The 15,628-nt window shown below is 41.9% G+C and overlaps 2 protein-coding genes across 2 annotated transcripts; both read right to left on the reverse strand.

Annotated features, from left to right (window-relative positions):
* Window positions 1-464: 464 nt before the first annotated feature.
* inpp5d (inositol polyphosphate-5-phosphatase D) lies at window positions 465-10,793 on the reverse strand. The gene is made up of 27 exons (XM_028403805.1): window positions 10,443-10,793; window positions 9,964-10,027; window positions 8,700-8,835; window positions 8,462-8,603; window positions 7,637-7,777; window positions 7,462-7,552; window positions 7,305-7,382; window positions 7,143-7,220; window positions 6,936-7,059; window positions 6,316-6,422; window positions 6,133-6,235; window positions 5,839-6,035; window positions 5,646-5,763; window positions 5,458-5,554; window positions 4,286-4,424; window positions 4,015-4,123; window positions 3,771-3,859; window positions 3,483-3,564; window positions 2,661-2,750; window positions 2,475-2,585; window positions 2,305-2,384; window positions 2,139-2,226; window positions 1,918-2,064; window positions 1,774-1,834; window positions 1,501-1,692; window positions 988-1,436; window positions 465-901 (listed from the first exon to the last, which is right to left on the reverse strand). The coding sequence occupies exons 1-27, from the start codon at window positions 10,580-10,582 to the stop codon at window positions 861-863; spliced, it is 3,294 nt and encodes a 1,097-aa protein (XP_028259606.1). The 5' UTR covers window positions 10,583-10,793; the 3' UTR covers window positions 465-860.
* Window positions 10,794-11,979: 1,186 nt separating this feature from the next.
* gpr17 (G protein-coupled receptor 17) lies at window positions 11,980-15,628 on the reverse strand. The gene is made up of 2 exons (XM_028404325.1): window positions 15,506-15,628; window positions 11,980-13,247 (listed from the first exon to the last, which is right to left on the reverse strand). The coding sequence occupies exon 2, from the start codon at window positions 13,237-13,239 to the stop codon at window positions 12,220-12,222; it is 1,020 nt and encodes a 339-aa protein (XP_028260126.1). The 5' UTR covers window positions 13,240-13,247; window positions 15,506-15,628; the 3' UTR covers window positions 11,980-12,219.

The following is a 15,628-nucleotide window of genomic DNA, read 5'->3' on the forward strand; positions in this document are numbered from 1 at the left end:
AGCAGACAGATGTTTTAATGAAGGCTGCATTTTACATTTCTGTGGATAGTCTTTCAGTGTCATTGCTTGGTACGAAACTTTGTGGAACATAGACATCAGTAATATATCTGCTTTCACATACTGTGACAAAATGTGAGCTAGTGGGTAAATAGGTCCAACTCTTTTTGTGAATGGTGTCACTGTTAATCCTGTATTTAAGAGAACAAATGGCAAAATATGTGTTGCATCCCTCCCACCTGCTCATCCCCCCCCCCCCCCCCCCCCCCCCACCTCCCTTCATAAATGTACATTATTGTGTTCATATGTCTTAAATTCCCCCCAGGGGACAAATAAAGTTATTTGATTTGATTTATCTTGATTACATTGTCAGGTAGAACAGTCCCCTTCAATAACATGGACTGCAGTCAGCATGCAGGTCTTCCAGGCAACAGCAGATGGAGGCACAGGCATGTAACATGATGAGATTGTGTCAGGCTCACTTTGACTTTATTTAAGCTTTACATTGTACAAACTGAAGGAAAACCATCTCTGTGCAAGATAATACTGTGTGGAAAACATTCATTAGCTATAATAGTGTGGAACTTAGTTATTCAGAAGCCGAAGGAGTTCAATTTCAAACCTAGTTGAGGCTGTAATGCAAGCATTAGCAAAAAATAAAATATAAAATGGTGATGTCAGAAATAGTTTAGGGATAATGTGGGAAGTAGACTCTTGATTGTCTCGCTAAGATAAGAATGTGATCTTAAATAAAATATAGAGCTAAGCTCAGCACAACTGGACAGAAAAGAAGGCTTGAAGTGCGGGCTTGTGTTTCCAAGAACTCAGGGCTGGCCAGGAGGTTGTACAGTGGCAGTCTCATCTCACTTGACAGGACGGCCCATCTTGGGAACTTCTGGAAGCACTAAAAGAAGACAGAGCCTGCATTACCATGTGTTTTGTAATGTAATGTATGTGTATTGAATAACATCTGTCTGGAGAGTTCCTTACTGTCTTTGTGAGGCTGTGGCTGGCCATGTCTCGTGGGCGGTTTGTGTTTGCTGGGCAGTTCAGAGTTGTCCCTGTAGTCCCTGGATTTGGGGGCCTGGGGCTCTGGCATGCCTGGTCGGGACTTTGCAGGTAAAGGAGGCCGGTTCGGAGCCACCCCACCCTCTGAGCGTGAGGGAACCACTGGTTTCTTGTGACTTGGGGGATGTAGGCTTATGGGGGCTGGAGGCTGAGGCTTGTTCTCAGAGCAGGTGTAGGAGCGGGAGCGCGGGGTGGGCACCGGGGGGCGATCAAAGTCTCCTTCAGCTCCTTTGGAGCATAGAAACTGTGAATCAGGGGGCGGCAGGTAGTCCTTCTGCTGATGGTCTTGGTCCTTGCCTCGACTGTGTGATTTCTCCATTGAACCATACAGCGGATTGTCAAACATCTCTGATGACTTTTCATTCTCACCCCTGCAGAGAAAGGACCTGTCAGTGAAATGAATTTCAGACTTTGATGGTGGAAACAGGCACTCACATGACAGATACTTGTCCTGTGGGGCTGCGAGTGCCAACATCATATCCACCCTTCTTGGAATCTTTGCCTGAGATGGGAAGGTTTCGTGGCGGCATGCTGTAACTCCAGCCCTTATCTGTCACATTCCCACTCTTAAATGACACTCCCATGTAACTGGGGTTAGAAATATCAATTGCATGGGCGTTGGCACACCTGTCAATCAGGAGAAAGACAGAACTTACAGCCCAGAGTCACATTTTACATATTACAGCAAGCCAGGAGAAAACATCTTACTTATTGAAGTCTCCACCTTTGCCTTTCGAGATGGGGTCATCTTTTTCAATTTTGATGAAATCTTAAAGATTGATTGAAAAATGGATTGGTCAATATCTAAAGTAGAAACTGGTTAGTAAGTCCTGAGCTGGTTTCCAGTCTTACCATATAACTTCTCAGTGGTTTTGCCCTCAGAGGTGCGCAACTGGATGCCCCCTGTCAGCGTTCCCGTTTTTTCTCCATGGTGAGTCAGTGTGATATGAAACTCTGTGTAGCAGAACTGTGCGGCTCTCAGTGCTATGCAGCCCTCTCCTGTAGAAGTAACGCACCACAAACACAAACGGTCAAGCACTGCTCAGCTCTGTGCATCTGCACGGCCAACTCACCGTACGACTCATCGCAGTCCGTGGACTTCACACAGATTAGGATGTGCTGATCCAAAAGGTACTCAGGGTCAGAGATGATGGGAGTCAGCTTCCAAAGACAGAAGAAGAGTGTAAATAACTAACAGCAAAATCATTTCCCAGGCTTCAGGTTGCATCATTGTTTTACCTCCACTTGGTTGCCAAACCAAACTTTTATGAATCCATCTGTGTGCTCTGCGTTGTCTCCTTCTGATGTCTTCACCGTTTCTGAAGGAAACATCAGTTTTGATCATCTCAGGCCATTGAAAGCAGAATTTAATGAGATGTGCTCATAAAATTAAAACAGATAAATCATACTCTCCAAGCAGCTGGAGTAGAATTCAATGAAAAACTTGGTCTTGGATTTTGTTAACAAGCTGGCCACACAGTTCATGATTTGTATTCCACCCTGTGATGCACTGTTGGGATCTGAGAAAAGAAAAAGGAAAAATCAGCCTTTACATTTTGAAGCAGCTCTGCAGCGAGGCCGCCTGCTGAACATACCTTGCTTGGAGACAAACTGTGAGGCCACTCCAACTTCAAATGCAGCGAACACTGGTGAGTGATCACTCGTCATGATGTCGTTAGTGCACCCTACAGGTTGAACACATGCACAACAAAACAAGTGTAAACAAGATGTCATGGGGTTCGGTTTAAATCAAATCACCGTGCCTTTGTGAAGCTTGGACATTGTGTCAGCATGTGTGGTGAGAAGTGCAAAGCCTGCAGGGAGAGGTGTGATGTTGTGGGGAGATTTTTTGGTGTCAGTGTTCAGGGCCAGCCAACCACAACCTGCACATAATAAAGAGATGATGATCCCACTAAGCTCAGACCAGATGGGACGGTGTGTCAGCCTTTCATTTGGTCTGAGCTTAGTGGGACCATCATCTATTTATTTCTACTTAATTATAGGTCAAGGAGCAAAACACACATCCAGGCCTCCACCAATCAGACCCATGTGAGTCTGTCTGAGATGAGGTGGAACACAAGCAGCCAACAAGCAGCCAACAAGCGCTCAGCACAATTCTCAGTGATGTGTGCAAAGCAATCAAAATAAAATGATTTTATCTAACACCAACTGTACTGTAAATATTGATTAGTTATTTGATTGATTATGTAATTACTGGAAACATTACTCGGATTGACTGTACAGTTAATGCTTCTTGAGGCCAATGGAAGAATGTATGTTTAATAATAATAAAACCTAAAAACAAACACTAAAAAGCACTCTTGGTGAGAGGTTGATCACAGTTTGAGTGGAGCCTAAGGAGAATAAATGTCTGCATATGTGTTTGAATAGAAAACATTTAAATGGATATTACTTACCATAAGCTTGGCAGACAACATGAACAAGAGGGAAGGACTTTCGCAAGACACGGTCACACCATGAGGGCAGGTTGTACTTTGTCTGCAGAGTAAAGTTTGTCACACAAAATACTGACTATAATAGTTTTCATGATCAAACATCACATATATGTAGCCGGCGATGAGGGGATTGTGTAACGTCCACTCTCTTCCAACTACCATAGGTGTTTCAAAGCAAACACGTCCACTGAGATATGCCTGCAATATGGGGCAGACAGAGAACAGAGATCTGACTACACATGAGCTTACCCCTGTGGCTTTGGCCTTTGTGTATGCATACTTCTCTCGTGTGTCTCTCTCAAAGCGATATGTGGGTGCAAACGTGATTTCCTCCTCATCTACAATCAAAATAAAATAGGTTTCTGTTCGTTTTTATGTAATCACACAATCGATAGTTGAATCATGACCAGACCTGAGATATGGAGAAAATAATACTGGGCAGCATAAGGTGCCTGCTGGATGCCTGCCTGAGTTAATGTTGTCCAAAGCTCACCAAAATGTAAGAAGACCTTTTCATCATTCCTCTCCATGCTGAGCTGGTCTTTGCTGAGGAGTTCCTGGTACTGCTGCTGTTTGATCTTTGTCACAATGTACTCAGCTTCCTGTGAAGGGAAACAATGCAGAGAAGTGGCTTTTCCTGACTGAAAGTGTTCACAGCTAAGAACCCAGTCACCTGACAACCAGCTCTCCTGAGCACCTGTCACTGAACCACAGTACACAAGCCTGTCAATATTCATTTAATTACAATAATCTGCACAACTCACTGTGGATGGTAATTCTACACGGTAGTTCAAATCTCCAAGCCAGAAGAGGTGTGTGAAGCGGTGAGTGATGTCAAATGGATTGAGCTTCTTATCTCCCAGATTCAGAAATCGCAGGATGTTTATGTAGTTTTGATTACGTCTGCAAAAATTCATGTAGAATCAAAATATCGAATATTCAGGTTTTATTTTTTCATTTTTGTCACACAGACCTTAAGAAGGAGCCTTAAAAAAGACAAAGAAAATTAACATACTTAAAATGGCACATATTCAGAAGTTACAACTTCCTCCTTCAATTGTGTGTTTTCTTGTGCAAAAACATAATGAATCTGGTCATCTGATCATAGTGGGACTTAGTACTGAGCAAATACAACAACACCTGATGTTTTTCACCATCATGTATTCAGAAAAAAATGTTCAAACATTCTGCAGTGATAAAGATTATTCAAGAGGAGAGCATTCAAGACAGCTGCCAGTGTTCACATGGGGGATCATCTGAGGTTCACTAAACTGCACCAAACTGTGGAACAATGTCCTCTGGACACATGAGACCAAAGTGGAGTTGTTTGGTCTTAATGTTCACCACCATGTCTGCTGAACACCAAACACAGCAGAAACCCCTCATACACACTGTCAGCACGGTGGTGGAGGACTGATGGTTTTGAGCCAGTCAGTACAGCACCAGGTTTTTTAAGCTTTAAGGTGTCTTTACAAAGTTTGTTGCTAACTAGTGGCTAAATGAGACAGTGTGTGATTGGCTGGTGAACTGCGGTTTTCAAAGATAAATATAAGCGTTTCACTTCTGAAAATTGAGAATGAAAAAACAGTGCTCATTTCTGAACACTCCTGGTTGTTAGAGAGCTTATGTGGTCGTATTTATTTTACATGGCTCACACTGCATTAAATCATGTGAAAACTCAACATCTGTTAGTGGTGAATGAATAAGTGATGGCAAATCACACAGCCATGGCAGCCTGTAATGTAGCCTGAGAGACCCTCCCCAGGGACAAAAGATCCCACTGACATATTGGGCTATATATATATATATATATACATATATATATATATATATATATACTTCATATATACTTCACTCAAAACCTACAGAATTCTGGACCAATGATGACCAGCAGGAGTGAAAAATGAGTGCCCATGCATACACACTTGCTGCTCACCTGAGTTTCTTCTCACTTCCTGAGGTCAGGTGACTGTTGACAAAGCCAAAAGAAGTACCATTGAACATAAAGGACACTCCCACTGCTCCCTTGTTTCCTGCAAATCACACACCACAATAATCACTGATGGGTGACTGTTGTGTGAACTTTAACCATTAAAAGCCTTGTGGAGAAGTGGAAGTGCTTACCCAGAGTGTTGGCAATCCCCGTCTTCACGCTGTCTGAGAACACATGGGAGATCCTGTTTTCATGCTCAGGCTTGGCCAGCACCACGATCCGAATGTTCCACAGAGTATTAATGGCCACCTGGACGTTTGGAGACATGTAATAAGTTGCTGCTCCTCACCTGCTTTTAGTTCTTACACCGTTACTGTCACTCACTTGTTTATAGCTAATGTTTGTGATGTTCCTCAGGACACCTTTCAATATGTCTGCCCACTCTCTCTCACCCAAAGGATCTTCCTGAGTCCCGATGACATAAAAATCATGAGGAATATGATCTGCAGTGTCGTCCTGTGTCTTCCCTTGGCCTTTACACTGAAACCAGGAGGTGATGTTGGGTGGAGGAGTCGCATTTCCTGTTTGTGGGTCAGTTACAGTTTGTATTATCAGCAATCAATCCAAATGTAGTAGACTAATCCAAGAGTGCTCAAAAACTGAATGTGTGCTTATTACCCATATTCCAGGTGCCAACAAATACTGTAATCATGTCTGGTTCAGGCTTCTCAGAGTGTTTGTTTTTCATTTGTTGAAGCAGCTGACAGAAACCCTCTCTTTTCTGGTGTAAAAGGGAAAACACCCTAAATGACAAATGACTGTAGACAAAATAGGAAGCAGACAGACAAAGCCAGTGTTTACCTTTGCATCGTCAAACACGATATCCTTACGCAAAATCTTCTCTTTCTCTGTCTCCACCACGATGGTAAGTTTGGTGTGCATTTTCTGGGATTTCACCAACTGCAGGACTAAAAAACAATAATCACAGTAAGACTGTGTCGATTGTTTAGAGACACATTAGCAGCTTTGTGAGACAGAAAAATCAATCAATCAGTTATGAATAAGGGGAGGCATGGTGGTGATAGCATGTGGGTTTGGGCCTGCTTGCTGCATCTGAGAATGGTTTGCCATCATCGATAGAAAAATGAATGAATGAATTCAGTGACTTGTAAATGAAAATGTCTGAACATCTGTCTGTGAGCTGAATCTTAAGACAAAGTGCTGCGAAGTGGCTCAATAAACGAATGGTTAAAGAGCAGAGTTTACGCTTTGATGCTGAGAGCAAAGGATGAAAAAGTTTTACCACTCACACATATGCAACATAAATGACGTATGATATTCATGTCATTTGTTTGCCTGGTTCTCTCAGACACTTTCTGGACCTGTGTGTAAACCTGTTGATGTTTTGGGTCATGTTAATGCAGCAATAGAGAACATTCCACGGAGGTCACAGACCTTTAAGCACCCCTGTGCCTCCTTACTTTTATTGTGCACAAAGTATTTATCTTCAGGTCCATCCTTTGACTTCTTAAAGAAAAGCTTCCCACTTTCGATATCCACTTTCAGGAACATCTTTGTGCAAATACCAAGAGATTCTTGCTTGACCTGCACATAAAAAGTCTCAAATAAGAATCTCATCTTCTTTCTCTTTCCTGACACGTGACAAAATAATTTACTTAGAGAGGCACCTCAAACGTGACGATCGGTATGAGGGATTTCCTGTGACCCCCTTCAAATCCAACAGACTCAAAGACAGTACTTTTAGCCTAGAAACAAAATAAAAGCATGTCATTTGTCATTCATTGGAACATTCAAATTCAAAATCAGCAAAACACGGCACAGTACTTTACCTTATCTTCTATTGAGTAGAGTAGTTTAGTCAGTTGCTCGAGCCTGTAGGACACAGACTGACCTGAATCAACAGATATCTGAAAAAAAGTAACACATGATGACAACTGCTTTTTGTATGTGTGTTGATAATGATACAAAGGAGTGAGAGTCACAAACCTGTTTTTGAAATGGTCCAATCCCAGGGGAGAGCTGCTGGTCCAGTGCTCTGTGAAAGACCTCCAGAGCTGGCAGGACACGGGTAACTTCACTGCCTCCATAAAAGGTCAGCACATGGTTAAATCAACCTAATATAACCAATATAATATTCCATGTTTTCACTTGGTAACTGTACCTGTAAAGATTCTTGCAGATTGACATCGTTAGCTTCTTTAGCCCAGGGAGGTTAGGGTTACCGTTCTGCACTTGTTCAGCATCCAAGCAGATTGAGGTCTTAAAGTATTCCTGGATGGCCATGTGGTGCTCCTCTGGGACTCTGGAAATACAACCCAAAAGAGCTCTATAAACTGTATAATGTAATCATAAATATGGCTATAAACACTTATAGTGCTAAAGATGGCAGAGGTCATTGCTTTTTCTGGTTTGTTATGATTCTGCACAATCCCTGTCAGCCACCCTCCTGTGAACATGATCTCAGAGACCCCTTTAATGCGTTCTTTAAATTTCACATGGTTAAGGATTGGCCGACTTTGTAAAAAAGTCAAAGATTCATTTGACCATGTTCACATGTTGAGATCAAATTTGATTTCGGCAAACACACAACTAATATCTAAGGTCTACACTGTAAAAACTTTACTTTAAAATCTTCAGTTCGCTCGCTGCAGTGATGCCCTCATGTGATACCAGTTTGAAGCATTAGGTGGTCTGGTAAGCCAGTGTGGTTTTGTGTCTGCCTACAGTTCAACAAGAGGAACAAGAGTTCTCCTGTTGGACGACAGTTTCTTACTCTGCTCCCACAATGTTTCATGACCCTTTCAGTCAGTGAACACAACATATGTAATAATTATATATAATTGTAGTGCAAAATAATCTAGTTTCAGAGCCACAGAAACCCCTTTCAAAACAAAGATGTTGCAGCTTGACAGGTACCTGTAAAGTCTACATACTGTATATACAGTCATACAATCACTAGGCAGTGAATCTAGTAATGCAACCATACGTGGACAAGTCCATGTGCTGCAGTCTCATCAGGTAGATGTCTGATAAGGACTTGACAGCCTGTTCAGAACTCTTGGCGTCACTCTCTTTCCCATCTCCTGTGAAGTTCCTGGGTGGAAGCTGTGGTGGGTGACTGTTAGCCTCTGCAGCACAAACATATATGGCACGTTTAGCAATTTTAAACATGCAACTTACTGTAAGCAGCCATTACTTAGATGAGGTAAACGTTTTTAACTGACCTGGCTCCTCGTCCACTTCCTCCTCCCTCTGCACAGCATACTGCAGATGTGTGACCAGACCCATGTTGGGACCGTAATATGCCTCTACCAGCTCTGGCAGCATGGTGAAGAACCGGATAGGAACTCCTTCTGATGCCTGCAAAGCCCAGCACAGATGAAATAATAGAAAGCCACATCTGATAGTGTCACTCCACCAGGTGACACAACATAAGTGTGTTCTCCTTTAAGATGCTCCACCAGGTGACACAACATAAGTGTGTTCTCCTTTAAGATGCCACACATTATACCAGTTAGCTTCCCTCTTTTGTGCTGTTTGTTTCATTGTTTCATTTCACCTCTTTGCCTGCTCTCTTTTATTAATTGTACTGGGTGTTACCAACCACCACAACTGTTGCAGCCACTGCACTTAAAAAAAGTCCAAAACAGCAGCAATGCATGTGAAGCATGTGGAAAAGGTTTAAGTAGTTATTAGTACTAAATATATAAACACTCTCAGCATTAAGTGTGCACAAATGAACTAAACTATAGCTACAATCCTAAGCTTCAGCTAATTAGTCCAGTCCAGCCCTGGTGAACAAATATCACTCATGTTTTATGTTTTTTTTCCTTCTCCTAAAGATAAGATTAAAAAACTAAACAAACTCAGTTTCTTGCAGTGTCTTTTTTTCAAAGTCTGGATGCTGAGGATGGCAGATGGCTGATGACCCCTCATTGATAAACCCAGTTGAAAAGTAGAACTTGTTCTTCCATGACGACCATGACAGTGAGCACCGTCTCTCCAGATTTGTGACTTTACAATCAGAGAATCTCTGAGTTTTTTTCTCGTAAATTTACGACTTTATAATGTCAGAGAATAACCTGTTTTTTTCTGGCAAAATGTCTTTAATCTGAGAATATTACCCCCCTCCACTTCTGGGTCATTATTTTTTCATACAATTGTCCTAATATGCTGTTGTACTGTGTGTTTCTGAGGTCAGAAAGATTATGTGTTTGTAATGTTTCTTACAGCAGCTTTCACACAACTAATATTAGTCAGCAGGTGTATGGGGCTAAAATAACTCTTTGATATGGTGAATGCTAATGTTTTGGCTAGCTGCAGGCTGTTAGCATTTCCAGAAATTCACACAAAAATTTCACAAAAATACAAAAGTAAAGTTGGTTGTGGGCTCTCTGATATTCTCAGTTGTGTACATAGGAATGCTGTGTAACAGTGTTTAGTTTTGCACAAATAATAATGGCATCATGTGTCAAAATGTCTACCCACCTGGACAGAGAGCTTCTTGTCCTCATTTGGTAGGATTCTGTATGTGTACACACAGTTCTGGTATCTGTGGTTGAAACAGTAGGTCCGTCAATGGGTAGCATTCAGGACAGTGTTGGTGGCATTTTAAGTAAAGGTTAACCCATGAAAAATGCAGAATATGTGCAGAGGGTGGTGCTTTGCATGTCAGCACAGCATGCAAATAAAGGGGAACTAGCTTTGTGTTACAGAAAGTATGCGCAAAAAATGTGATGTGATACAGTGTTACACAGCAGGGGGAACATTAGCTTTTAATCATGTTATATTAATAATGAACAAAATGATTTGAATACATTTTTTCTGCAAAAATATTCAGCATAACTGCCAGTTCATATTGTATGCTATGATCAAGGAACATAAATCATTAACAGCTGTATGAAAGCGTATCAACTGCCTAAATCATCTGCCAGCTACATGGGCTTAGTTAAAAATGAATAACTTACAAAACACAGAGTGCATACGCTCCCTGTATGGATTCACTGTCCCGGATAAGGAAGCTCCCATCTCTTGCTGCTTTGGAAAGTAGATCCTCAGCTTTGGATCGAGTTATATTGCCATGGTACCAAGGTTGATAACCTGGCATCCTGTTTGTTCACACAAGAGCCTAACTTCAACAGTTTTGCATCTGCTCTCAAACAACACTGCAGCAAACCAAAGTAGAGCTAATCTTTCTTTCTGTCTGTTTTCATCTTCACACGGTGCGCAGTGTATGAGTCCTTTCTTTCACTTGTTCATCCTCTGCCTGTGCAAGCTGTAAAAGGAAGCTGCTACTTACTTTGCTGTGAACTTCCTCATTTGAGAAGCTAAAGAGAGGAGGGCCGTGGTGCCTCCACTGTGACAGACCCACAGAGCTGTAAAATGGAAATACAGACTCAGCTTGCAGAGTAGAAATAGAAATGTTTATCTCAGTATTAACCAGCTCATCCAGCTCTTCAGGTACACTTGCTTGTCAATGTAAACTGATCAGAAAGTAGTATGTAAAAACTAAAAGAAGTGAAAAAGTGGAAGTAAAAAAAAAGTTTAGACTCAAAACAAAAGATGCTTCATTTGGTTTACTGATTCATCGCTGTGCTGTGACCATGGCCACACATTCAGGCTAGAACTGCTACAGTTTGAAGGCAGACACATATAAATCAGGAGAGCTTGGGGGTTTTCTAACACACGTACATTCCGGAAATACAAGTTTAGAATGGCTTGCCATGTTCATGTGATGGACAGGAAGTCTTGCAGAAATAAGAGGAGGAAAATAAGCCTCTCACAAACCACAGCGTGAGTCACATGATATGAAAAGAGAACTACATGGTGAAAAGTTACTGCAGCCTCAGAGGTTTCTGTCCCTGCATGAGCTCAAAATAGGTTTTACACTTTCACAGTAGCACGTCAAGTCATATGCACAAACTTTTGTTTTCAGGACACACGGCTGTAAGGGTGAGCTCGTGTCATGTAACAGCAGATACAAGCAGATGTTATCAGCAAAAAAAGCTTTCAAAAAGGAAAAGAGAACCGAGAGTCAGACATTATCGTTAAAGATGGTGGGTCATCTGTTCATCATAGGGAATTACATAATGACTATTTAGGGTCACATCTTAAACTACAACTAATCTGTGTGAAGCATCTCTTTCTGTTTCTTTCTATTTTTTCTTGAATGACATTTTGTCCATCTGAGTAAAAAACATAAATATTGCCATGTAGTGGAGCAATAACAATACACAGAAAAGGAGAAGTAAGAATATTTATGTACAATAAAGACATAGTACAAGCGTACAAGCCATGTCTGTGTTTTCACTACTTCACAACAATGCAGACATCTGATATTTACCAATAAACATGATCAATATGAGCTGTACATATGTAAAATGAACCCTTACAGCTACAAACATGCATGGCAGTGCACATACGATACATACTAAGTTCTTTAGTATGTATCACATAGCAGCTAAAAGGTTACCAACATGCTAATGCTAAAGTAAATGGCATGGCTGACCGTATGGAAACATGCTGCAGGCAAACACACATGCATGTAAAACAAAAAGCAATAACTACAGTTACAATACAAAACAGCAATGGAAAATATGCAGTAAAAAGTGGACTATGTACATATCTGACCAGTCTGTTGACTTGTTGTTGTTTTGTTTGTTTTTTTATTGGCGGGGGATTCATTTCCACCTGTCAGTCAGGCAGGTATTGGAAAGACATTAGTCTTCACAGTCTTCCTTTTCTTCAGAACTCAGACTTGGCACTCAAAGAGCTCTCATGAGTTCCCTTTAACTCTCCACTGGTGGCTCCTGACATCCCCGTCTTATCTTTACAGAACAATCGCCTCAGTGTCCCGCGGAATTTCTCGGCCCCAAACAGGTAGACCAGTGGGTCCATTGCACCGTTCAGGCAAGTGAGGGAGGATGTAAGGCGATTGGCCAGACTCAAGCCTCTGCGTGTCTGGCAGGAGACATCAGGGTGGTTGTATCCCAGGATGAAAGTAGCCCTGCTCATATGATAAGGCAGGAAACAGACCACATAGATGAGCATGACCAGGCCGATGGTACGCAGTGCCCTTAGCTTGAGGGCCGGCTCTAACCTGGAGCCCCGGTGGAGGCTGTGGATGATGAGGAAGTAACAGGACAGGGTTGCGAGGAATGGTGGAGTGAAGGCCACGGCCAGTGAGATCAGAGCATTGCGCGAAGCCTTTTCTCTGTACAGCTGCAAACACACTGTCATGTTGTCCACCTGTGCTGTCTGATGTGTGACCAGCAGTGGTGCCATGGACACAGTAACCAGAGCCCACAGGGAGAAGCTGATGATATGAGCATAGCGACTATGACGAACCTTTAGCGACCTCACAGCGTGAACCACAGCCAGGTAACGATCCCCTGCCACGCAGGCCAAGAAGTACAGGCTGGCGTACATGTTGACGTAAAACAAAAAGCCCACCACTCTGCAGGGCACCTCACCTAAGGGCCAGTGGCCTCCAGTGAAGTGGTAGGTGGCCCTGAGTGGGAGAATGATCACGTACGATAAGTCTGCCACGGCCAGATGAATCAGGAAGATGTTAGCTGGAGAGGAGGATCCACGCTGGTGAGCAAAGATCCAGAGAGCTAAACTGTTACCGCTGAGTGCCAGGACAAACACTATGATGTAGAACCATCCAAACAGCATGTTCTCAGTGGTTGTCTCCACTGCTGTGCAGCTCTCTGAGGACTGATTAGACAGCAGGGATGGCAGCTCCAGGCTCACAGACTCCATTCTGGGGGCTGAGAACACAAGAGATATATTTATCTTTATAGGAAGACATTGTACACTTTAAGTAGCATGCATGTTTACCAGAGCATGGCCTGCTTTCTGACTTGCATTTAGGTCATGCGCCTTTGATTTAAAAAAAAAAAAAATTAAAAACCAATGTTGGTATTCAGACAGCAAGCTACCCCAGAGACAGGAAGCCCCAACCCAGCCCACACAAACAGACAACAGGCAGGGAGAGTGACTGTTGCTGTGCCAGCCTTTACAAGGTAACAACAGCTGTTAGTGTCCCCACTTAATGAACAAATGCCCTCAGAGCAAGTACTGTAATTGCTTCATTCTGACCACTGCAAGTATTAGACTTCCTCACAAAGTCCAGGAAGTCAGAGCAACTCTTTAGATCTACACTCCTTTCTGTGCAGGCAGTTACATAATGAACTGTTTGAGCTGGGCAAATGTTAAAGCACAGTAATTAGTCCCTAGTAATGCTAAGTGAGCAATGTGTAATTTTAAAATGTATGAACAGGAAACTTCAATATTTACTTCATTAGCTAGCAGTGAAAATTAGTGCCGGTTGTGCAACTGTTAATTCAGAAGTATACTTTTGTGGGAAATTTGTTTTTGATGTTAAATAATGTATGAAAAATATATTACTACTTTATGTCAATACAAAAATGTCAAGCTAGAACTAGCAGCTGGGTAAGGGGGTCGATATTTGGGTCCTTGAAAATAAAATGTGTATATTTCTCTGGCTGCATCAGTGGTTTCAGACTCATCACAATGGTTTTCTATGTAAAATGTGTAGTTATGAACCTGTGTGTTTTAAGATGGTCTATACCTTAGTCCTGCTTTAAAGCCTAACCTAACCTGTATTTTTTTAATGCCAAAATGAAACTTAAACATGGACAAAAATGAAACTTAGCAGCAGTGTATTATTTGTTTATTGTGTGCAACTACATTTAACACAACCAAACAGATTTTAATTGCTCTTTTTCCAAAATCCCTGTCTATGTGCCAAACTGGGCTAGCATCTTATGCTAACTGCATACTGAATAGACAGGCAAGAAAGTATATGTGTATGTTGCAGGGTAAGAGAATATGCTCATATTTACTGTACATTGTGTAACTGTGTGTGTGGAGCAGTGAGGTTTATTGCACATCCTGATTACAAATGTGTGCTATATTATTTCATGTCAAAGGAAAAAAACACTAGAAACTTTGTCATCTCAGTTATGATATTATATTGTATATTAGACACAAAGTTATTGCTGAATAATAATAGTAAATCTGTCAAAAGTACAGTGTCACACCCATTTAAGATGAAACTGACCAATACATCGTCAGCATTCCTGTGAGATTTCAGCTATTTAGACACACCTCAAACAAAGCCTCCCACACTTCACTCTGGGAAGACTAACCTCTGCACCCATGCATCAGTGGGGCGTAGACAGCAAAAACGGACTTTAATTAATGCAAGGCTTTACGTTGTGTTTGTAGTGCATCCAACACTAACATGATAACGTGTGTAACTGGGAGGAAGTTGTCATCCCACAGTGTAGATGTTTCTGTAGCTGGTTGGTGGGTTGATAGGGTGCCAAACAGTGAGATGTGATTAAATATTGAAAAAAAAAAAGCAAAGTGATTGTCTGTCTTTGTCTAACTGGGCTAAATCCCAACTTCACTAGCTCACTAGCCAGACATTTAGTCTATTTGGAACCAACCAGATGTAGCAGCAAGGCTCTTTTCAGTGAGTGTTGTGGGACCCACATGGAAGGGCATTTCTCAGCCAGACTCTGAGATTTCTGTCCCGCTGAAGAAAAGGGGCTTCAATCCCAGCAGGGATAACAAACCGGGAGCGGAGCAGCTGAATGTTAAAGCCTCCATAAATACGCATCTCAGAGAGATAATCCTGGAGGGAGACAACCCCGAAATATGCCTTCATCACAGTGATCTGGTTAAACAGATCTGTGCAGGCGTGAAGAGACTGAGCATCCTGGCATGGCTCTTTTACAAGAGTGGTGACAAAACAGTGACAGCTGTAATTTGGTAATGCAGATAAAGTTAATGTGACATTTCAGAACTGCTTTAAATTGATGTTCAGTCATCAAACCTTAAAAGTTGATTAAAAACTGCCATTAAACAGAGATGTTTGTCAGAGACCCTGATAACTCTACATAAAAACATGTATTGGTTTAAATCTGTGCTGCTTTAAATACACACCCTATAAATACTATTACTACAGGACCATGAATAAAAAATGAATAGGACTTACCAGTGCTCTTTTGAAGAAAAGTTGGGCAGCCTCAAGCCAAGGCTCAGTGCAGGAGCTAAGAGCTGTGTGCAGGCAGTCAGTTCGTCCTCTGAGGAGAACTGGTGCTCTGACACAAAGAACGCT

This window comes from Parambassis ranga, chromosome 4 (genome assembly GCF_900634625.1).
Source record: "Parambassis ranga chromosome 4, fParRan2.1, whole genome shotgun sequence".
Classification (NCBI taxonomy): Eukaryota; Metazoa; Chordata; class Actinopteri; family Ambassidae; genus Parambassis; species Parambassis ranga.